Here is a 23,598-nt window from a genome sequence, read left to right on the forward strand (position 1 = left end):
GCACACTATGGAGGGATTTAAAAGCGCGCCCTGATAAGCTACAACTGCCTGTAATTTACCTGAAAGGCAGATGACAGCTGGGACAAAAAATTTATTTGAGAACATTAAAATTCTGTCATAATTTAAGCAGATGTTGCTATTCTTGCTCCCCTTCTGACCAGCATTGTTTCCCTTATGTTTACTAGTACATGTCAGCCACTTACCGGAAATATTTTATATTTTTCCTTGTCACTTTTCTCAACAATTTTAACTCATGTTTTGGATTAATGACACCATAATTCTGTACTTATCAAAATTTAATTCCAAGCAATGTGACACTTAGTTTCTTGTTTGACCCTAGAAAGTAATTTCAAGCCAAGGCTACACGTATAATGAGAGTTAAGCTACTAATGTTAAATCAGACAACACACTCATTCCTTTCGCTCAGACACAAAAAGAAAAAATGATGCAACAGTTTAAGCTTGTTAGTGGTGGTAAACATGCAGAAGGATATCAGCTGGTGTTTAAATCATAAAGATACTGAAAATACAGTAATGGAAACAATTTTCATAATTTTCCTTTCTACTGTCAGTAAGCTGACCTTTTTGTTGTCAGTTCATTCTTTGATTTTTGTGAGAGATTTACAGACAGCACCAGTACATACCCAATAGTTTCATTCATATATAGTCGTACCTTCCCGTTCTAGTGGGCTTGACGCACTAAAATGGGTGTTTTAAAATTCATTTTCATATGCATTTGCTTTATTAATGTTTCATAACCCCAAGATATTTAAATATTCTGGCTCTAAACTAAGCTTATATGCACAATCTAAAAAGAATGATGGAACACGCTCCTTTAATTTTTACTCCTTTACTGGTGTTTTTTCTAAGTATAAGAGTAGCCTTCTTCTAGCCCTGTGATTGACAGTGCAAAGCAACAAGTTGGGGAAGGGCATGCACCGTATCATTCTCTATACTTTAAACCAACATGAGTCCCTGTTTGAAAAGCAAGGCAGAAAGGGAAAAGATAGGCGGCATCAAAGAGGTAAAGTAATTTTATTTATTTAAGATTTCCGACCACTTCACTATGCCCTTAGACTGAGGGATGTTTGAAGCTAATCCGCAGCCTACTTGTTGACTGAAGTAAATAGAAAGCTTAACTTTTTCTGGGATTTTCTATGTACTTATTTCTCTCATGTTTATAGATCTTTACAAAATGTTCCATCCTCAAGCATTTTTTTTTCCTGGTGAACAGTTAAAATACAACTAGCTTTCAATGATTTTCTCATTTCTGTGCATTTAGAAAAACTCTGCTTTTGGTTATCATGTGTTCCATATTAAGTTTATTAGCTCTCATGACATGCTTGCAAAGTCACAAATGAATTTGATCTTTTTTCTTTACTTTTGCAAACATTTGACAGTGAATTTTGAGGGAGCAAATTTCTCATTATTTTTCGAAGTTCCTGCTGCATAGAAAAACATTGAGTCAAGAGAATACATCCTCCTAAAGTTCTTTTGAAGTCAAACAAGTTTTGATTTGCCTTTTTAGCAATCCTTTGTGTTGTCATTTTAGAAACCTTTCTTGGTTTTTAAAAATCTCAACTTTCTCTTGATGTTCGTTGAAGTATCATTTCCCACATACGGAGGAAACGGCTACATATAAACCTGTGCCATTGTCATATTGCTGTTCCCATGTGTTATGCATGTCAAGTATTTTAATCTGTACAGCGCTAGTAAGCTGCTTAAATGAGCCCATCATTTCTGATTTCAAGCATGTTTATAACTGCAGATACAAGTGAACCGCTTCAAACCCGAGTGTCATTACAATACATTCAGATTTTAGCAACACGTTCTCTAATAGCATAGGTACAGTGAGCTGGCAGTCAAGTAATAGTTGTATAATCCCATTTTTTTTTTTTTATCTCAACAGGAAGTCTATTAAAAGCTTGGCCAATAACATACTTCATAACACACCTGAAAATAGCTGTCAAACTGTTGTAAATCATCTGGCAGCGGTGCCTCATTTTAAAGTGCAGTTTATAATTTTTATGAAGTGCAGGACATCCAGGTAATTACAGCTAGACAAGAGTCATTTAAGGTCGCATATCAAACATGTGCTACGCCACTGGAAAGTTCAGAGTCTAGAACAAGGCCTTTTATGTCACCATACGACCACAGACCAAAGTGGTCTGAAGTCTGATTATAGTCTTAATCCATAGAAGCTTTTTGATTTCAACAATGTTTTGATTAAATGTGTTACATTATTTATTATTTATGTAGATATTTAATTTCCCTTTGCGATCAATAAAGTGTTTTTGAATAGAATTTGTTATGTTTGGTTTCACATCTGTATTTTTTTTGTGTAAGGTTTAGCATTTCCTTCATGCATTTTAAAATGAATTGAATACTGTGGTTATAACGTGACAAAATGTTGAAAAATAGGTCTGGAAGCTATCGATTATAGAGGGGTGTGAATACTTTTACAAAACAGCTACTTTCATCATGCCTCTAATGCTATCCAGTCATCACCATCCTATGAGCCACAAACCACTTCCAATTATTCTCATCATGATGGTGCAGAGAGTGAAGCACAAAGGAAGTCTAGATATGTAAACAGAAAACTGACACGGAGAGGCAGGGTAAACATTATGTTTATTTCATGCACGCAAGACCCAAATAGAACATACTTAATATCAGTGGGATACAAAAGGAAGTGTAGTCACAGCAGGGTTGCCGCTGATACCAGCAGATTCAAAGAAACATGTCTTCAAAGTAGTCATCAAACTCTTCCTCCCTAAACAGATGAAACAACCAAAACACAGACATGTCAATTCCTGTCATGCTCAGTGCTGACGTAAAACAGTCGAATAGGGGGGCTGTGATTAACTCTGGCAGAGCACCAGTACTCTACATGAGGCGAGATGATTGTTGGCTTCCAACAATGATTCAGAGCACAAACGCTGAGTGACGGGGAGCAGGAAACGGTAGAAAGGTTGACATGCAGAAAACTTTTCAAAAAGGGCTCTTGAAGGTTAAAGGTTTCGCCTCCCATCTGTCCTGACAGCTTAAAAAAAGCGCGGTAACAAACATCTAAATGAGCTACATGCCGTGTTATCCCCAAAACACACATTGGAGAGCTTAGAGAGGCAGATAATGTATGAAGATTAGTCCGTTAACCTCACCTTGATTTTTCCTCCACAGCAGGGGCGGGGCCTCGCCAGTGGTCAGCTTCTGATTGGCTGTCTGGTTCATTCCCAGCTTCTGTTAGGAGAGTTTAATAGAAAGCAAGATCAAAAGTGAACAGTGTTATTTTACAAAAATATAAAAGAAAGAAAGATCGAAGGAAGGAATGAAGGAAATAAGAGGAAGTTAAGAAGTAAAGAAATAAGAAAGGAAGGGATGTAGGAAGGAAAAAAGGAAGGTAAAAGACAGGAGGAAACATGGAAAAAAGAAGGTAAAGAGGAAAGAAAAGTGGAAGGATAAAAAAAGAAAGTAGGTAGAAAACTAGAGAAGAAAAGGTGAAAAGTCACAAAGTAAAAAAACAAAGAGCACAAAAGCAGAACAAAGGTCACCAGGAACAACAGACGCTCATTTCCTATGAGAGGATTTCTTAAGCAATCTTCCAGGAAGGCTGTTTAATAAATAAAAAGTTGGCTCTTGAATCTGTTGGGGTAAAATAACTTGTTATGAGTTGAAACAGGTTAATTATTGCTGTGGGTTTCCTACTTCAGCCTCTTCTGTAGCTCCTTAATTGCATCTTTGAACAACTTACATTCTCAAAAAGGTCTGGTGCTCATTTCTAAAGACCACCGCTTTCAAATACAAATACAAACAAGGAGCATGTGTGTGTTTATGGTTCTCATAGCATGCTGAGCTGAATTATATAACAAGGAAGTTTGCTCCTCATGTACATTTTCACCTTCCCTGCCCTGTGATCCATCAAGGAACAAAACAAAACAAAGACGCACGGGGGCAGAGGTGCACCTTATGTCACGCTGTTCACAGCGAACGACTAAATAAAAGTGGAGATAAAAACATTTTTAAAAATGAATAAAAGTCAAAGAAGACAGAGCCTCTGTCAGCCGATTAGCATTAACAGCAGGGTTAACCTATGTGCCTCCAGGAGGAGCTATCAGCATGTTTTCAGTCAAAAAGTTGGAAGTTAAGAGATCTAAACGTCCAAGGAAGGGGATAAAAATTGGATTTATTTTTTTCAGTGTGAAAGTGATGAGTGTGTGTGATTTGTGTGCAGCACCTTTATCAGAGTTTTGCGCCTCTGACTCTGAACTGCTGGAGGAGGTAGAGAGGTCTGTGGAAAATGCCAAATAGAGTAATAAAATTTTAATAAAATAAAAAAAATAATAAAATGTAAACAAGGCTGCTTCTGAGTGGTAGATTCATTAAATAGCAGCCAGAAAAGTAATCTTATAGAAGATTGTGGAGAAGCGGTACCGTTCTGCTTCTTGTGTCTGTCTTTTTTAGAATGAGAGGAGGATTTCCTCCTCTTCTTTTTCTTCTTCTTTGTTGGTTCTTCATTCTCCTGCGAGATCTTTCTTTTTCTCTTCACTTTCACCTCTTTTCTCCTGAAAAGCACAAATTGACCAAAATAGTACATGGTAAACTATACTCTTGCACAAAAAGCAACACAGAAGGAATCAAAGGAAAAGGATATTGGTTTTTAATGATTTTTGATAGTCATCATAACATCGCTGGTAATTTCAGACAGCAGTTATGAGCCGAGGTTTGATTTATAAGCCCCAGAGCACCGCATCACTGTGTGCTCGCTGTCTATGGTGGTCTGCCCTACTTTGAGCAGACAAGCGCACAACTCTCCACAGTCTCTGAAATATGTCTTAGAGAGCCAAATAACCTAGATTTGTTTTCAAAATATTAAAGATCAAATGTAAGGGGGCTTACTTGTGATGGTAGTTGAGTTTGAACGAGCATTCAGGACACAGTCCTAAAAAAGAAACAATGTCAGTACTGCTGACCTCTTTGCAGTTATAATGCAAATTAAATAGAAGGATGATGTCTGGCATTTCGATCTGGCATTTATTTACAGATAATTGTCTTTGTTTTATTATCAGAAGTGTATTTCCCTCCTCCCTAAACCTCCTGTTATATTTAAAATTATTATAATTAATATTTACACTTCAGGACTGGCGACTGCTCGCCTGTTGACAGCTGGAGAGAGGCACAAGGAAGGAAGGCAGGAAGAAAGGAAGGAAGAAAGAAAGACAGATGGATGGATTTATACTTGATCAACATCTGTTGAACTTTAAAGGTTTTTTGAATCATGACTGCTATATGTCTTATTTTTGATGAGGTATCTGATCATTTTCAAGGACTGGTTTTGGTCATTTATCAATCCATTTAAGTCAACATGAATCATTCTGGCATAAAAGGCTCCTTAACTTGTGGAATAAACTACAGATATATTGACAAAAAAAATTAGCATTCAGTTCAGTACCTCGTAAATTTATGCATGACCCTAGAAATTTTCAAGGTTCTGTCACACCACACCCTCAAACTTTGATGTATTTTATTGAGATTCTATGTGACAGAAAAGGACAAAGTGTTGTATAATTGTGAAGCAGAAGAAAAACGATAACTGGTTTTCGAAATGTTTTGCACTAAAAATTATGAGAAGTATGCATTTGTATTCAGTCCCCACAAATCAATACTTTCAGAGGACAGTTTTGGCTTCAATTACAGCTGCAAGTATGCCTCCATCAGCCTTCAACTTCTACGGCCTTAAAGTTTTTGCCCAATGTTCTTAAAAAAAATTGCATCTTTTAGCTCCAATTTTCAGATTCTCAACTGAGTTAAGGTCTGAACTTTGAGTAGGTCCTTCTAACTCCTCAAAATGTTCAGATTCTTTAGATGATGGCTTGAACACACTTTGGGGATGTTGTTTTATAACCTAATTTAACCATAGTGTTGTAGTCAAAGACAACCTAAACCAAGACCAGAATGAATCACAACCATTGATATCAGATTCATATGATAATGCTGAAAATAAATTGCCTGTGTCAACTCATTAGCAGGTGAACCTATAACTGATGCACCATCATAGCATTTTAATAAAACCTACATGTAAACCCTGAACTACAAACTACTTCACGTCCAACAAATAAGACAAGCTGATAACAAGTTCAACAGACCAACAAGACAAGTCTGAAAAGCTAAATGTTATCTGACTTTGTGTTAGCCAGAGGCAGAGTGAGTGGAGGTAATGACAACCCACTTAGCGGTCTTTCTTTCTGTGTATTGTACAGAACTGGAAAATCTGTTGGTTTATCACATAAGGAACCAATAAAATACAATGAAGTTTGTGGTTGTAACTTGACAACATTTAAAAAAGGCCAAGTGGTATAAATACCTTTGACCCCAAGAATCTGTATATTGATCTGCTAAGAGGTCAAACTTCTATTAGGGCCTGCTCCTGTTAAGTATTTTTTTTTTTTACTTAAAAACAACTTTCAGATACTGTTCATCTTAGGTTTTTTTCTTTTAACTTGATACTTCTTTTCTCTCTCACCTATTGAGTTTTGTCATTTGCTATCAAGCACTGGACAGAATCAGAATCAGCTTTGCTCATTAAATCTGTGCACACAAACGAGGAATTTGAGTCCAGGATATTTGAGGTCTGCACAGATGTTGGCGTACCTTTCCCTGATCCTAGACCTGTTCTCTGTGAATCCATCATCATCTCCACTGTAATATATGCTAACATGATTGGTTACAAGGACTTGACAGAATAAACAGAACAAAAAGCAGCCAAAATCCAAAGTACAACTTTAAAAAGCCTTCAAAGGAGTAGATTGATCAAAGCACCTTTAAAGGTTACAGCAAAGTCTGGCTGCTTAGAAGGAAAGCATAAAGAATATAAGAGGTTTAAAACTTTTGAACATTACTGTCACTGTGGATATTTTTGCTCAAGAAAGCCATTGGGCTGCTTTGCTCCAATCATTCTGTTTTTCTGACGTCTTCTCAGTGAAGCGTAATCTTTTTTTTTCTAAACAGTCACAAATTGGAGTCATATGCAGCAAAAACTAGATTTGTATTTTATGTTTGGCGGTGACCTGCCACTTCAGCTCGTTAAAAGAGCCTGTCATTCTCAGCTTGACTGACTTAGCGGAGCCACAAATTACAGTAATTTGAATGCGATTCTCTGCAGTGTGACACCTGGAAGAGTGTTATTATGGGTTGGGGGTGATAGACAGGTGCAGTATCAGCCACGGAGTTGAGTTAACACATACCCAATTATGTATTTAAAACAAATTTTCAAACTCACTGAGTTTGACCAAAGCGTTCCTCTTCTCCCCGTGTTCCACGTAGGCAAAATTCACCTCCCAGCTTTTCAGGCCTTCCTCTTTTCCACAGTGTTTATTCCCACACTGGAACTGACCTGAAAGATCAAAGTACATACAGCACTTTGCAAAAGTTTACGGGCACAATTTTTTTTCCCCCTACTTATTCGCCGATTTTTTATTACAATATGCACAAAGCGAGACATAAAAATCAATTGAGTCAGAGGCCAACAGGGAAAAAATTTGAAATAAATAAGCAAAACCTCACAGAGGAAAGACACTGAAGTTTTATTTGAGAAGTGGGGGTTACACAAAACCGCCAGAAGTGTCAACCATTCTTTCACCCCTCTTCACCTATCTCTGCACTCCTTCCACCTTATCAACAAAGCTCCTTCTCAACTCCCTTATTTCATCTCTCTTCATGGCCCAAGGCCACCCTCTAGCCACTGCACACACAGCCCACCTATTAACCCTAGAGAAGCTTAAAGTGCACTGATCTGGTCTCCGGGGTTTCTCCAGATTGTACCAGAAGGAGCGAGTGCGTCATAGCGCTCCGCTCTTGGCTCGGGGACAAGAAGGGATCCACTGTGGGAAAAGCGATGTTTGCCCTCACCTGCAGCAGCTCAAGATGCTTCCAACAATCAGCTGAGGTGAAGCTGGCTACTGCCACCTCGGGCCGCTGCGGCCAAAAGATAGACTCACGTGTGAGATTAAGAAGCAGTGACGTCAGCTAAAAAAAAAAAAAAAAAAAAAAAAAACAGACGACAACAAACAAACAAAAAAAAAAGAACAGAGACGTCTGGCTCTGGTCCGAGGTTGTAACAACAATTACAGGATTTGCCATCAGGGGAGAAAACGCAAGCGCTATACTTGGCACATGTCTAATCTAAACCGATCTGTGTATTGGTGTATAAATGTTTGCGATTCTAAAAGTGGTCAGAATGACTGGAAAAGCGTTATGAAAGTTAAGTCCATTCACCGTAATGTCACATAAAAAGCCAATAAGAGCCTATTTCTGTTTGCACACTGGATAGAATTGCATAAAAGATCATTATTTTGTCCAATATCTGGGTTTTTTTGATCAATCTGCGTCTCTCCACCCCTTCCACTGAGTTTCACATATGGAGATGAAAACTGTGCTGGTACTTTCAGTGCTTAATGCTCCGTGTGTTGGGCTCTAGTTGCCTTGGAGCTGCATGCATAGCAGCTGAAATTAATGACGTTCAAGTAAAGTTTATGAATCAGGCAAACAACTTTTTCTGTAAGATTTGTCCTCACATCATTACCCAGAGCCACATTTTTTCCCCGAGATAAACTTTATTGTTAAACTTTTTACCAGAACCTTCCTTATGACAAATAACTCCCTAAAGTAATTTAAAAATAACTTTCTGGTTTTGCATCATCAATACAAATTAAGGCACTCATCCTATCACACTGTCAATAACAACTTCCACCTAGAGACATTAGTATGCTGTCCTGCCCATTAATTCGAAGATTTGCAATAAACTGGGAATTTGTCCGTGGTGTTTTCACGTCTTTATTATACATATAAAACCCTAATAAATATCTAATGTATGTACATAAACAGTGATGTTTATAGCTAAAGAAAAGATCACAAAAGCATTACTTGTGCGACAAACTGCCCTTGAATAAGTTCCAACTCCCCGCAGCATTAGAGAACCAGCTCAGTGTTGAATATTAAAGAATATCATATATTCAAAGGGCACACCAGTGCAAGTTTGACCCCCACCCGAGGTACACACAACATCCACTCTGGCAGAGTAAAATTCATATTAAATCTGTGTCCAGGCAATTTCTTTTACAGCACAAATGCCAAAAACTAAAATATAATCAAGGCCAGAATTGTTCGCTTAGTTCTGTCAGCCTCCAGCCCCCAGGCGTCTCATGTGAAAAATAAAATGTACCAATTTAGTCGCTTTTATGTGTTTTGAGGGTTTCTTTTCAAACGGCACAAAGGGGCATTTCTGCTTTAACTTCTTTTTAAATACCCACTGTAATAATAGAAAGATAAGATAAACGATGTCTACAATGTGCCTTAACCACTCCCACAGTTAAGGTCAGGTAAGCCTCACATGGGTCTATGAAAAAAAAAAACCTGAAACTGACAACAGGTTGGCTAAGTAAAGCCCGTTAAGAGGGGAAACTCCTTCTCTCTTACGTCAATGGATAATTATGCCACCAGCCAGCGGCTAGAGATCAAGACAGACATTTACTGCAGGACAGATGGCTGCATGATTAACGGTCACTGGATAAAGTCAAAGAGTTGAGCCCTGAGTCAGTGCGTATAAATTTTTAAAATCACTCTCAGATACTCATGACTCATGTGAAATCATTTCTGAATCTTACATGATAACAACTGACACAGAGCAATTTGTTTGACTGAATTATTTTTGTTTTCTGATAAATAAAAAAAGAGCATCTATCTAGTTCAGACACAAAAATATTATCTGCAATAAATAAGAAGGTAAAAAAGGAAAGTATTTAACTTTTAACGTGTTTGGATTTTGACTCAGTGGAGCTTTGGAGAGTTTTTAACGCTCTGCTTCAATTTCATCATTGATAACTTTTAAGACAGCCGGAGGCACTTCCAGAAGAATGTTTAGTTTTAACAGATCTACGTATTTAGATCATTTGGCAAACTCACAGAGGATTTTAAGCAGACTCTTAATCTGAAGCTGGCTAAAAGCCCTGAACATTACAGGCAGATCGTGTTGGCTTTCAGTCCCGCTCATCAGATGACCAGATATAGAGATTTTTTTCTGTTTTACCATCCAGACAAATTAGGAAATCTAAAAGGTTTTGTTGTATACTTTGTTTTATCTTTTAAACTAATTAAACACCTTCTCACATACCCTCTCCAAGAGAGGTGAGGTCTACCCATCTTTATGTCTAAAAGCCTCTGTGGGATGCTCCTTTTATCTTTAATTATGTTACTGACCTGCTGCCAATTAACCTCATCAGCAGAGATGCTCCAGCAGGAGATTTCTTACACATCACACAGTTTGAATAGTCTTACACTGAACCTCTGCAAGCATCTTATAAATATGCACTAAATAGACAGAAAAATATTTTTTTCTTCAAACATCTATGCTGAAACTAGATTGTGGGATTTTCAGAATCCATCTGAAGTTGATCTCAGTCAGATCCTTCTTATGACCTTGTTCACAGATTTATGTGAAGGACCAACACAAAGTAGAGCATAATTGTGAAGAGGAAGGGAAATTATTCTTTCACCAAAGAACCAGGGGATGCATTGCATACGTTCAAGCTGCATCAGTAAATACTATCTACTGAAATTGTAGCTGCAAGAATTTTGGGGTATATAGAGCTAAAATCCACAAATACTTGCAACCTCTCTAAAAACACTTATAGCTGCCTATAATAACAGTTCAAACATCAAATGTATCTTAATATGCATTAATGCCCAGAGTGGAAACTGTCTTAGCTCTAAAACAGAAGATAACATGTACAGTTCTCAATCAGAGCCAAGGGAATCTCCTCGATCGGCTACCTTGCAAATGACAGCTGATGCTATGTCAAGTAGTATTGCATGTTGGTATTTCAGTTTCCCAAGCTGCATTTTCAAATAGATGAATTTGTGAATACCAAACAGTGACTAGTGCTCACTGTAATGCCCTCTCTTCCACTGAAGCTCTGGCTCTATGTTCAGGGTCGTTGTCCTGCAGGAAAAGTGAACCTTAAGGTTGTTCCAGTAAACACACCCCAAGTCTCAAATCTTCTTTCATCCATTTCCCATCAATTCTGATCAACCTTCCTGTCCCTGCTGAAGAAAACACCACCGCATGATGCTGCCACCACCAAGTGACACAACCAAGATCCTTAGGTCAGTATAATTTGTGACATTATCCCTCCAGACCTAGGGATTTGCCTATTATCCAAAGAAATTTAACTTTGGTCTCCTCCAACAAGTGTACCTTCTTCCACATGCTAGCTGTGAGTCTCTACATGGCTTGTGACAAACTGCCAACAGGACTTCTCGAGGCTGCTCAGTTGATATAGCTCCAACATCTGATCAGGAGGCTCCCTGAGTTCCTCCCTTCAGAGATTTTTCAGGCATGTTCTGCTGAGGAAAACTCCGGAGCAGATCCAGAACATGTTCGAGGGGGGAAATGTTTATTATAGTAGTCAGAAATACCCCAGGGATTTTAACCGAGACATGATAAATGTAAATATGTCAACAACAAATTTTCTGTGAAATGCGGATGTAGGCAAATTTTCTAAAATGCGGAGCTGCTCTTCAAATGGCTGGTCATCACAACACTACCCGACACGCTTCTCAGCTCCTGCTGCTGGCCTGTGAGGAGCTGATTTTCCTCGATGTGCACACATAAACTTCTAAAACCCAACAACAACACAAGGAACTGCTAACCCACTTGACCCAGATACGTTCTGTGTGCACTTTATGGTTTGAAAGTGTCAAAAATTCACTCTGTTTTGCTGAGCAAACAGGGTCAGACACCACTGAGATTACCTGTATTGCATCCATTTCTTTTGCCTGATCGCTTTTCCATTAAGAACTAAAAATCTGAAAGCACACAATCACAGATAAACAGAAAGTACTAGACTGTTTGTCCCTGAGATTAAAGTCCGGGAGCTGGGAGCTGTCATTTATAAATCACATTTAATAGATACATTGCAACTGATCTATTCAGTCTGGCAACACAGAGCCCAGCAGGGTATCGCTAATTATGAAGTACAAACACTCCATGGAACAAAGACCTGGCTAAACACATTATTTAAAGCAGAAGAACTGATTATTTCACCTATAAATTGGTTTGCCACTTTCATTTTACTTCAACAAGAACTTAAAGAAAACTGCCAGAGAACTCCTCCTTTTATGAGTTTTCTGGCAAAATGAAGTCAAATGAGATAAACTACTGAGAAAGCTCTAAATGCCCTCTATCAACCTCATATATTAGAACAATTTAGGAAAATTCAAGACATACCACAGTAAAATGGTAAAAACAACTTTCACAAATAGCACTATTCCTTAAATTCTTTGACATTTTCTCAAGTTGCAATCAGAAACTCCTTTTTTTTGAAGTAGTGATTTCATGTGGTGGACCAAAACAAAGTAGTACATAATTTTGGAGAAGGGAAATGTTTTCTTCTGTTTTCCACAAAAGCAAATCTGATGTGATAAGCTTATGTAGTCAGTCCAAATAAAATCCATTGAAGTCAGTGGCTGCAACGCGACAAAATGTGAAAAAGCTAAAGTTGGCATGCTCCAGTTAAAAGTGTTAGTCCCCCAGAAGATGCAGAGGTGTGTCAAGTCTCATTCCTGCTATTTAAGAATGTAGAAACCATTTTTCTTCCAAGATGTTACACAAGCAAAGACCATTCCCCATTTCATCTGGGGTCGCCCACGTACAAGCAGCTTAACATCATCTACTGCTGCCCTCTGACCTCCTGCTGACAGCTACAGTGAAGTGTAATTCATACCAGAGGGAAAAAAAAAAAACTGAAAAAAATGACTGGGAATGCAGCGCTGCAGCTGAACATCTGCTCCAGCATAACTGAATTTCAAGACAAACTGGAAATCTGAGCAAAAACACAAAAGCCAGTGTCAGTTGCACACACGCTTTTTCACAAACAAGTCAGCTAAATGCCAGTGGGGCTTATCAGCTGTAGGCAAATATCTCCACCAGAGTGGCGACACTACCGTGTCAGCAAACTGCTAAGAAAGGTGTTTGATGTTAAAAATCACAGATAAAGTTGAAAAGAACAAAAAAAAAAAGGATTAGGTATAGAAAAAAAGAAGAAGCTGATTTCGAGGGCAGACAAACATCACACCCTCTGTGAATTTCTTCTTAGCAGGAAGACAGTGATGTTGCCTCGCTGCCCTTGGACATGCTGATATTTGTAAAATAGCTCTAAAAGGCCGTGTAGCAATTACAGTACATGGACTCCTCTGAGATAAAAACAAATACAAAGAGTGTTTGTTCTCACTGCTTAAAGGAGGGAGACAAAGTGTCTTGCACCTCTGCTATAATATTTAACATCCTCATTCAATGTCTGAAAGTTTAATCAACATTTTGTATTGGGAGGAAAAGTGATGTTCAACAAAATTATTTTGTCATGGACTTATTTAGCAATCAGACACTGATTGGTGAAAATGAACGTAATGAGAGCACCAATACTTTTTGTAAATGGAGAGCCAAAACAAATCCATTACTTTTTCATCAATCTTGAGGGTAATTTAATTTAGCACCGCTCTTAGCCAAGCAAAAAAAAAAAAAAAAAAAGTAGTAAGATATGAAGGACTTGTTAAAAGCAATGGTTGTTCCAGTAAACACAAATGAAAATATTAAATCAACAAGATTACAGTTTGTGGTGTGGCTTTACGTACTGTACGAAAAAAGTGACCGATACTCCAGAGGGGATGAATAATGTGTTTTTATTGCCTTCTGAAGTAGAAAACATAACTTAAGTTTCTCCACGCCAAAGAAACGCAAAGAATATTTGCCATTAATGATGTGAAGAATATTGAAGGTTTGCCAGATACGCAGAGTGGGTTTGGGTTTCCAGATATACAGCAGCAGTGTATTATTTTAGCACTAATGAGATCAAATATGGCAAACCCTAAGGTCATTACATCACAATTTCTTACTGCACCTGGTAGTTTTAATAAAAAGCTGTTAAATACACCTCTGGGCACCAATAAATGATAGGGTGGTTCGTTTTTGTAATTGGAAGCTTCTTTTCGAAACAGGAGAGGGGGAGGCAAAAGATCAATTTTTTGCAATTCCTTAAAACTAACAATTTATCAAGACAACAAGAAAATAAACAAATAAGTTGAATTAATTGTATTGATATGGAACAACCAACCTCATTTAAACCCCCACATTCTCAGCTCAGTCATTCTGTAATGGTAAAATATTTACAGAACATCTCTTGAAAAGAAAGAGGAATTTCAAACTCGTTCAAATCGAGTGACATAATCGAATAATTTTCTGAACGGCAGTCTTAAACAAGATATATAAAGAAAGCCTGAAAGTACGTCTGTCTCCTCGACCTTACATCACACCGCAGCCATGAAAGGAAGGCTAAGTGTTCTGGTAAATCACCTTATTGAATGGAGAGTGGTGGACATGACCTAACAGGAACATAACCCCTTTATTTGAACAGAAACGTTTGCAGCAGAGCCAAAGTGCGTGGACCTTATGAGTATATGAAAGGTCAGTTTAACAGGGGAAAAGTTCAGCCCTTTAAAACTTATCTGTAAACAGAGATCTAGTCTGGTTATGTCATTTCTATTACACGTGAGCTGGGACTTACAACACGTAGTCCACGTAGAATTGCTGAAAATCAAACACATCTTCTTGCTGATGAATTTTTGCACCAATTCGAGTGTCTGCTCTGCTCAGCTTAAACCAAATCGGTATTAAAGTTGTATTCCTTCTATTACATATTTAAACCTCATGTACATAATTGGAAAATAAAACTAAACGGGAATTCTATATCTGCTCCACAGAGTCAAGTTTGGTATTGATTTCACAGGCAAGAGTGCTGTTGTTTCCAGCAGCGATTCAGTTTGACCCACCGGGAATTATTAGCACACAAATCAAAGGGTGACACTTGAAGTGAAGCGCATCTGACCCATCTAATCCCACTTCCTGTAGAGTACTGCAACAGGGGATGACCTGTCAGAGACCAGGATTACACAGTCTTAATCTGGAACAATATATTGGCTTAGTCAGCCTTCTCAGACACACTTTATGTTTGTGGGGCTGCAGTGGTGTAAACATAAGAGAACCAGAAACCCCTAAGATAAAGCTGGTGTCCTTTTTAGCTGCTGGAAATATATTGTATTGGATCCCCACTAAAGTAAACTCCCTTCTTTATTTCAAAATGTTCCACAGTACAAGGCAGTTTCTGCATAAACATGCTGGCAAACACAGAGAACGTACCTCCCGTCTTGGCAGAGATATTATTAAAATGTAAAATGAATATGTCTCCAAGCACATCAATGAGCTGTCGAAGCAGGTGTACTCTCACTAAGCTGCAGATACTGTCCTTCCCGGTAAAAACTATAAATATCAGTCACTGCCACATGGAGGAGAGGAGGTGTGGCAGTAATCCTCAACAAATAATAGAGAGCAATCATCAAAGCTCTTCCAAAACTGTCTCAACAGAACAGAGGGAGGATGAAGATGAGAGGCATAAACAGAGCACTAAAGTTCTGGCCTTAATAATGAGACAAAATATCAAGGGGATTCGAGCATCCCCTGAAGGTGAGGTAAGGAAAGAGCAAAAGAAACAAAACTGAGAAAAACAATGAATATTCTATAGTATATTCATACAAGTGTAAAACTAAAGTCTCTAGTCTAAGTCTCTAGAGAAGGGAAAATTCATAAGAAACATTATTGTATTAAGTAATGAGCAAAGAGTCTTTATCTGTGTCCCCATCTAGTGGATACATTTGTAAACTTCCTGTCATGTATAATGATCAAAAAAGTACTAAATGTTACTGTTTAGTGTATTTAAAATCAGTTAGTATTAAATAAAGTGAACCCTTTCCCAAAACGGTAAATGTAGAATATGTTAAAATATTAAAAATAAAACATTTAATTTTTCTGTACGAGTGAAAGTCAAGTTCCAGAACTATCCTACTGACTTGAAATGTGCAGCTTGCAAAAGGGCAACTAAAAATGAAGACTGTGTTTACCTCTGGGATTTTCTGCTAATAAAGACAAGGATTATGGGCTTAGATATCCATAAGGGGGGAGAAAGGCTTAAGAAAAAAAACACAGCAACTTTGCAGAAGGGTAATTAGGGAGAGAGACATACCTTTTCCAGAAACAACTTCATTTTCTGTTCGCCAACGAAATCCAAACTGTTGGACAGAGATAAAAATTCATCAGCATTATTCATGTTATTCTTCTAACCGCTTTTCAGACAGACCAAGATGATTAATGCTGTTTTTCATCTCCTCTGGAATTTCTCACATCATGTGTGATAGACCACACTGTTTGGTCTATCACATATGATTGTCTACTTCATGTTCTCAGATGGCCCCTAATCAAATAATTTGTTGATTTTACGATTCTGGAAGTGATCAGGTCTGGGTGTGGTTAATGGAATTAAACGGAGCTCTCTAGAAAATGTGACTAATCGCAGTTAATTGATTTTACAACGCAAACAATTTGACATTTTACACATTGGCAGGTTGATTCAAATATATTTTTTTTCCTATACTTAATAAATAAAAGTATATTTTAAAAATGTTTTACTCAGGTTATTACTGCTTGAAACAAAGCAAAAATCTGGAAATAGTATTTTGCTGCACTTCATCTATTATTAACAAAGTGACGTGTTAAACAAACCGAACTGTCAGTTTTTTAAATAGAGACCACACAGTTCCAAAATACCCATCATGCCACCAACTTCTTTCAACAGTGGACCAGTTATAATGGAGATTAGTGTCAGTAAGCAAACATTAACCTTCACACTTTATATCACCACTGGGACAATTATCTAATGGAGTCCTTCAAGAAACTAGGGCAGAGTCAAACAATTGATTACTCTGCCATGTCTCACAGAAGTGAGACATCTCCCATATGGAGAGTTTTTTATTCAGAAAATTTTAAAAATGTATTTAGCTCACCTTGTTCTCCTTGTACCTGCTGAGATCTGCAATGCAGTACTCTTTAAACAGCTTGTCGTAATACTTCTTGGCAATTTCTTTTTCCCTTTGAAAGAAGTCAGAAGTTGACTAAAAGTGAAAAACAGACTGATAAACAGGCTCGTCTCATACACATCTGAAGACATTTGAGACCCTGAATGCATTTTTCAAATGTGAGTTGAGCGTCTGAAACAATAAAGTTTCAAATATGAGCAGCCGACATTGATGACTCACCATGTCATGTCATCCTCATCCTCGTCCCTCCAGAGGAAGCGGTGATTTTCACGCAGCACGTCCAGATCGGTTTTGTCTTTAGCTCTGAAATAAACAACAGGCCAAATGAGGAAGATTTTAAGTGCAGATAACTGGGGAGAAATGATCTCCGCCACCGACTGTAACAAAGTATTTAGCTGGATCATGACAACGCATTTCTATCTCCAATGGCCTAATACAGAAAACAAATTCAGCCATGAGGGTTAGCAAACAACAGATTTTCGAGAAGAAAGGCAGAATACTCACGCAGAGCGTCTGAAGTCGGCCATCTGTCCACCATAATACAAAATGTAGTCACCGACAAACTTCTTGTGCCGCTCAAACTGGAAGTGTTTATTTAGGATCAATTGATCAGACAATTCTTGGCAAAAACTGTCAATTTTCAAACTTCTTTTCATGGCTTTTAATGTAGTCAAATAAATAAGTCACATTTTACAAGCAAAAGAAGGAAAACATTAGCTCTTCCCTTCCAAATAATATTAAAAGACAAAAAATATATCTCTATTAAGCCCTGTGTAAGCTCTAATTAAAATTCAGAGCAACCAGTTTTCTTCAGAAGCCACCTAATTAGTAAATGGGTGTATTTAATGCAATTTTATTAGAAATACAGCTAGTCTTTGAAAGCCACAAATTTTTAAGAGAGAACATTGGTGAACAAACATTATGAAGACAAAGGAACATAGCAGATATGTCATGTGCAAAAATATTGGGAAGTTTAAAGCTCTTTCTAAACCCTGTCAAGAAAAACACAGTCCTTTTCATAATTTCTCACCATTTCCTGTCCCTCTGTCTCTCGAATGCTCTTTCTCTATTTTATCTGTGCCAATATTCTCTGCGTTTCCACTGCCAGGTACCCAGAATGCACTGCAGTGTGACCTTGATGGCCATTCCCTGTTGATGGACTGTGGCAAGACTTGAAAACTGATGATCACAAAAGGTCTCCATCCAACCTGACTGAGCTTTAGCAATTTTGCTAAGAAAAACGGGCAAAACTTTTAAAACTTCAAGACGAGCAAAACTGATAGTGACATACATCGAGGATAAGTACAAATTCATGATCCATCTTTTCAGATAGTTACTCAAAAGTAAAGTATTGTTTTGGAAAAAAAATTTCCGTTTTGATAAAGGGATATACACTGAATCAAAGAAATGCGCATCTGTCTTTAGATATAATTTATTTAGAAAATCTAAAGGCAGATTTTCTAAATAAAACATTTTCTTCTCTCATACGCTAATCAGCGTGTGAAACAAGGAAAGGAAGAAGGAAAACATACAATTTTCTTTTTATATCTTTCCAGTCACAAACACAGTGCCTTCCACCCAGCTTTCTCCCATGTAGGGAGTTTCTTTCAGTTTCTCCCATTTCTGTTTAATTGATACCTATGTTTCTAAATTAAACCCAGTTCAGAGGAGTTTCGGTGGAAAGAGGAAGAAAACCATCTCCTTTGAGACCTCCATTATCAGTTCCATAAGAAACACACCTGCTCAAAAACACCTTCATTATCAGTTCATTTTTCCCAGTAAATAAGCCAAAGTTTTATTTTCCAAGACTTCACTTTTATGCATGCATGTTACCTTCGCAAACGCACCAATATAAAAATTTGGGCCAACGCTGATATAAATATTACTGTTAAAAACGATATTTACCAATATTATACATATGCATTTCCCTTCTGTTACTGTGATAAAACAACCCCACTACTGACTTTCTGATGTAGTTTTACTTATTGAACCAATATCGGTATGTTAATCATTTACTAACACTGGCCGATACTGATGTTAATGTCGATATATTGTACATACTTAATTACTTTCTGTTGAAAAATCAACCAAAATCCCCTGAAGTTTGTAGTTGTCCTAACGTATGATGTGAAAAAGGTTCAAGGGTCAAGTATTTCAAAAAAAGGATACAGCATTCATTGAAATCAGATGGGCTCTTCTGTTTCTGGCTTCCTCTCTAAAAAACAGAGATTTCAACATTAAAATAAAGTTACTATGGGCAACATTTCTATGGCATGGTGGATTAACGAGAAAGGCTGTACTTTCAGAAGAATAAATTATAATAATGACTGTTTAAATGCAGAATTACATTGATCATTTTCCACAAACCTGGCTTGAAAGATGAGCACCAAATCCAAAGATTATATTTTAAATTTTTCTGGGTTTTTTTCCAAGTCAATAAGAGGGAAATGGAGACTTCTACAAGGAATACCGGTAAATCTCTAAATGGAAGTATAAAATTGAATTTCGCTCATATTTATTCCCCTATACATCATAAAAGGGCAAAAATCTGTAAAACTTTACTCTATACCTGGATTTTCATACAATGAAATCCAGGAACTTGAGAAAATGTTTTTGTAAATAAAAAAGTCAAACACACATCAGAAGAAGTTTTATTGTTCCCTGGCAGCAGTACAGTACCTGTCCACTTCACAGGAGTGTAAACTACGGTGAGCCACATTGGAGTGCCGACCTTTTTCGAATGGCTTCTGTAAGATTTCCACCTCACGTTTCCTGTCAAACGTGAACACCGAATGTAAGGCGGATAACAGAAAGATGGTAAATAAAACATGTATCTGTTCAGAACACTATAGGAATATAACAGATGCATGGTTAACCTCAGAAATTTGAATAGAGAAACCATTTCTATGCTTCACTGAGCACAATGAGCACACGACTCAACTCTTCAGGGTTTCATTTTACCTCTCTCTCGCTTTCTCCGAGGAGTCTCCCTCTCCATCATCATCACTGAAGTCAGAGTCATAGCCACCAGCTCCATGAATCTGTTGATATCATACATAATACACAAAAATACAATTGTAAGAGTTGTGAATATTTCAAATAGACAACCAGCAATCTTGTTCAGAATTATTTGCATCTTGATCCGATCAGGAGGTGAAGTAGTTGTCTTTCCCTTCCACACCAGCTGGTTGTGCTGTTGATTGTCTTGTTCAAGATACGGTCATGTAAAGCTATAGTGCATTCAATGATCTGAGCTACAGCATGAAGAACATTCACAATGATTTACAGAAGGCTTGAGGTTCTTTTCCTTTCTGGGTATGATTCCTCAAAGAATTTTCAATTCTGCTGTCAATACAAAAAACAATTATTTGCTATAATTGCTGCTTCAAATATTTTGTCAAAGATTATTCCAAATTTCTGTGCCTTTGTTTTGGTACTAATATCCTCCTTAGCGTTTGTATTATGTGGTTGGTGTATATTACAGACTGAGACCACCGCTTCAGGTTTACATTATTTGAGTCAAAATGATTTCACATGGTCTAAAGGTTATTACACAAAAAATTAAAATGTGAAAATCAAATTGTATATGATCTAATGCTTAAAGATTGCTAGAAAACTGCAAAAATAATGGCATTCTGATTATCACAGTCATAATTATGTTCTGCGTAACAGTTATTTATTATCCTAATTTGATAAACAATTTAGGAAAAATAGAGAACCTGTGCTACCTGTTTTATTCCTTGTTGCTGTTCTGCTCTTTACAGAGCAATTTAAATACAGCGAACTGATATTACATGGTAGGCTAGCTGGGCTAGCTGCTCCTGTGGCCAGCCTGTAACCAGCGACCTTACAGACTTGTTGCTCATTGCGTGCCCATTACAGTTTTAAAGCAACATTACTTTAATAGACATGATATTATGGAGAGCCATTTCAGCCAAAATTAAATAAATAAATATATAGGAAAAATAAATAAATAAATAAATAAATACATACATACATACATACATACATACATACATACATACATACATACATACATACATACATACATACATACATACATACATACATACATACATAAATGAGCAAAAAATAAATAAATAAATGGGTAAAATAAATAAATAAATAAATAAATAAATAAATAAATAAATAATTGGTATCTTTATTCCCATTTATATTTATTCATTTCTACATTTATTTTTACCCAGATTATTTCTGTCTGGAATGTTTTTATCATTTATCCTTTTACATTTTTTTCATTTTCATTTATTTGTTTTTCATTTTGTCATTTTTATTTATCTATTTTCCATTTATCTCTTTTTCATTTCTGTATTTTTCATTTATCTCTTTCATTTATCAATTTATCCCTTTTTCATTTATTAATTTATCCATTTTTTATTTATCTGTTTTTTATTTGTCTCTTTTCATTTATCAATTTATCCCATTTTCATTTATCCTTTTTTCATGTGTCCTTTTCCAATTTTCCATTTTCATTTATCCTTTTAAATTTTCAATTTTAATTAATTCTTTTTCATTTTTTCTTTTTAAATTTTCCTTATTTCATTATCTCAGTTTTTCCCCAGAACCAGGAAAAAGATAAATAAATATATGCTTATAAGGAGGGGCAATGTCATCAGGCTACAACTTCTCCAATTGGTTGGTTAGCATCACACCATACATATTCATTTACCTTTTTGCCCAGTTATGGAGAAAAACTGATAAATGATAAAAAGGAAAGTTGAAAGAGAATAAATGAAAAAGAATGAATGAAAATGGACAATTAAAAAGGATAAATGAAAATGGAAAATTGGAAAAGGACACATAAAAAAGGATAAATGAAAAAGGGATGAATTGATAAATAAAAATTGATAAATGAAAAAGAGATAAATTGATAAATGAAAAGGGGATAAATTGATAAATGAAAAAGGGATAAATTGATAAATGAAAAAGGGATAAATTGATACATGAAGAAGAGATAAATGAAAAAGAAAAATTGGAAATAGATAAATGAAAATGAAAAAAATGGAAAAGGATAAATGAAAAAGAAAAGTAGGGAAATGAAAAGAAGAATTTCTAAGTTCTCTTCACAGGTATTTGACATTATCTAAACATGCTTATATGTACTGCTACATAAAATGGTCTCCAAAATTTCCTTCGGTATTAGTGTGTGTGTGTGTGGGGGGGGGGGGGGGGGGGTAAACCGCGGTAACCTTTCCCAAATGCTTTTTTTTTTTATTTGAAATAGCAATTGCTTAACAGTTATTACTGTTTACTTATTGGTTTACTCTTACTGAGAACCAAAATATATTTAGTCGTAAATTGGTAAGAAGTAAATCAACGTTATTCATTTTGTTTATAATTAATGTGAGCAAAAAACTTAACGTTGGGTCGAGTGATGTTCCAATTAAAGCTGTTTTAGTAGGTCTCTCTCTGACAGGAAGAGAGAGATTTTGGCATTGTATCCCACTATTCAGAATCCTTATGACCATGAAAATAGCTACAACATAAATATTGCAATTACGTTGTGGCGTCACGTTATCCTGAATTTACAAAAACGATGTCCGAGTGTATTTGTTTGAATTGGATGCAAGCAAAATAGCTCCCGAAATGTGTTATTTTGCGATAGTGTGACTCAAATGAAAGAGTAAACTCTTATAAAGATCGATAACACCCAGTAAGAAGCTAATGCTTCATGCTAACACACAAACAACACAGTCGCAGAGCAGTAAAATAGTTTCAGACTTGTTTAAAAAACAAAGGCTTTCGATTTGTATTTTTATACATTACCTTCACAAGATTCTCCATGAGTTTCTTTGCTCAGTTTCTGATCCCTGTGCAAATGTTTACAATGTGAAAAGATCGTCGATGGAGGATGACGTTTCAGAGAAATCGCGCGATTATGACGTCATATCTAGTTTCAACACAAAAAATGTAAATAATAATTAGAAAAGAAAACGAGAAATTAAGATTAACAACAAATTATTATTATTTTAGCTAGTCAGTTGAAAATAAACAAAAATAAACATTATTTTTTTATTTAAATAAAAATCATGTATTTTCTTTAAAATGAATAAATAAATAAATAATCTGCATAAATAAATAAATAAATTAGCTTTATTTATTTATTTATTTATTTATTTATGCAGATTATTTTATTATTTGTATTAATACATATCTAGTTAGTAAAATAAATAAACAAAATTGTACTAAGTTATATAATAAATTTAAAAAGATTTAACTTTATATAAACATAGTTGGTTATCTAAATGCAGCTGTCATGCAAAAAATAATGTCAGACATATAAATGAGATGGCTAGCTCAATAAAGTGATAAATTGGTGAACATGTAAAATGTTTACCAATTTACATGTTGGTAAACATTTAAATTGTTTTGTAAGCTAAAGAATAAAAAAAGAGATTTAGCTAAATAGGTAAAGCGATTTAATACAAAGGTAAATAAATATATAATTTACAGTAAGCTAATAAATAAATAAATAAATAAATAAATAAAATAAGAATTACTACATTGTTATATTTTATGTATTTTTCACCATAGACTTTCCTGTTTCAATGAAAATTTGTGTCTTTCTTTGCTTTGTGGCATTTTGAATGGGCCTATTTGTTTG

At 36.1% G+C, this 23,598-nt stretch overlaps 1 protein-coding gene across 1 annotated transcript; it reads right to left on the minus strand.

Annotated features, from left to right (window-relative positions):
* Window positions 1–2,613: 2,613 nt before the first annotated feature.
* Window positions 2,614–22,867, minus strand: fra10ac1 (FRA10A associated CGG repeat 1). The gene is made up of 14 exons (XM_044102301.1): window positions 22,761–22,867; window positions 19,935–20,014; window positions 19,653–19,745; window positions 19,143–19,188; window positions 17,478–17,554; window positions 17,193–17,276; window positions 16,941–17,025; window positions 16,124–16,169; window positions 7,276–7,389; window positions 4,896–4,938; window positions 4,431–4,561; window positions 4,234–4,287; window positions 3,161–3,239; window positions 2,614–2,772 (listed from the first exon to the last, which is right to left on the minus strand). The coding sequence occupies exons 1-14, from the start codon at window positions 22,776–22,778 to the stop codon at window positions 2,730–2,732; spliced, it is 993 nt and encodes a 330-aa protein (XP_043958236.1). The 5' UTR covers window positions 22,779–22,867; the 3' UTR covers window positions 2,614–2,729.
* Window positions 22,868–23,598: the final 731 nt, after the last annotated feature.

Source organism: Gambusia affinis, linkage group LG20 (genome assembly GCF_019740435.1).
Source record: "Gambusia affinis linkage group LG20, SWU_Gaff_1.0, whole genome shotgun sequence".
Taxonomy (NCBI): Eukaryota; Metazoa; Chordata; class Actinopteri; order Cyprinodontiformes; family Poeciliidae; genus Gambusia; species Gambusia affinis.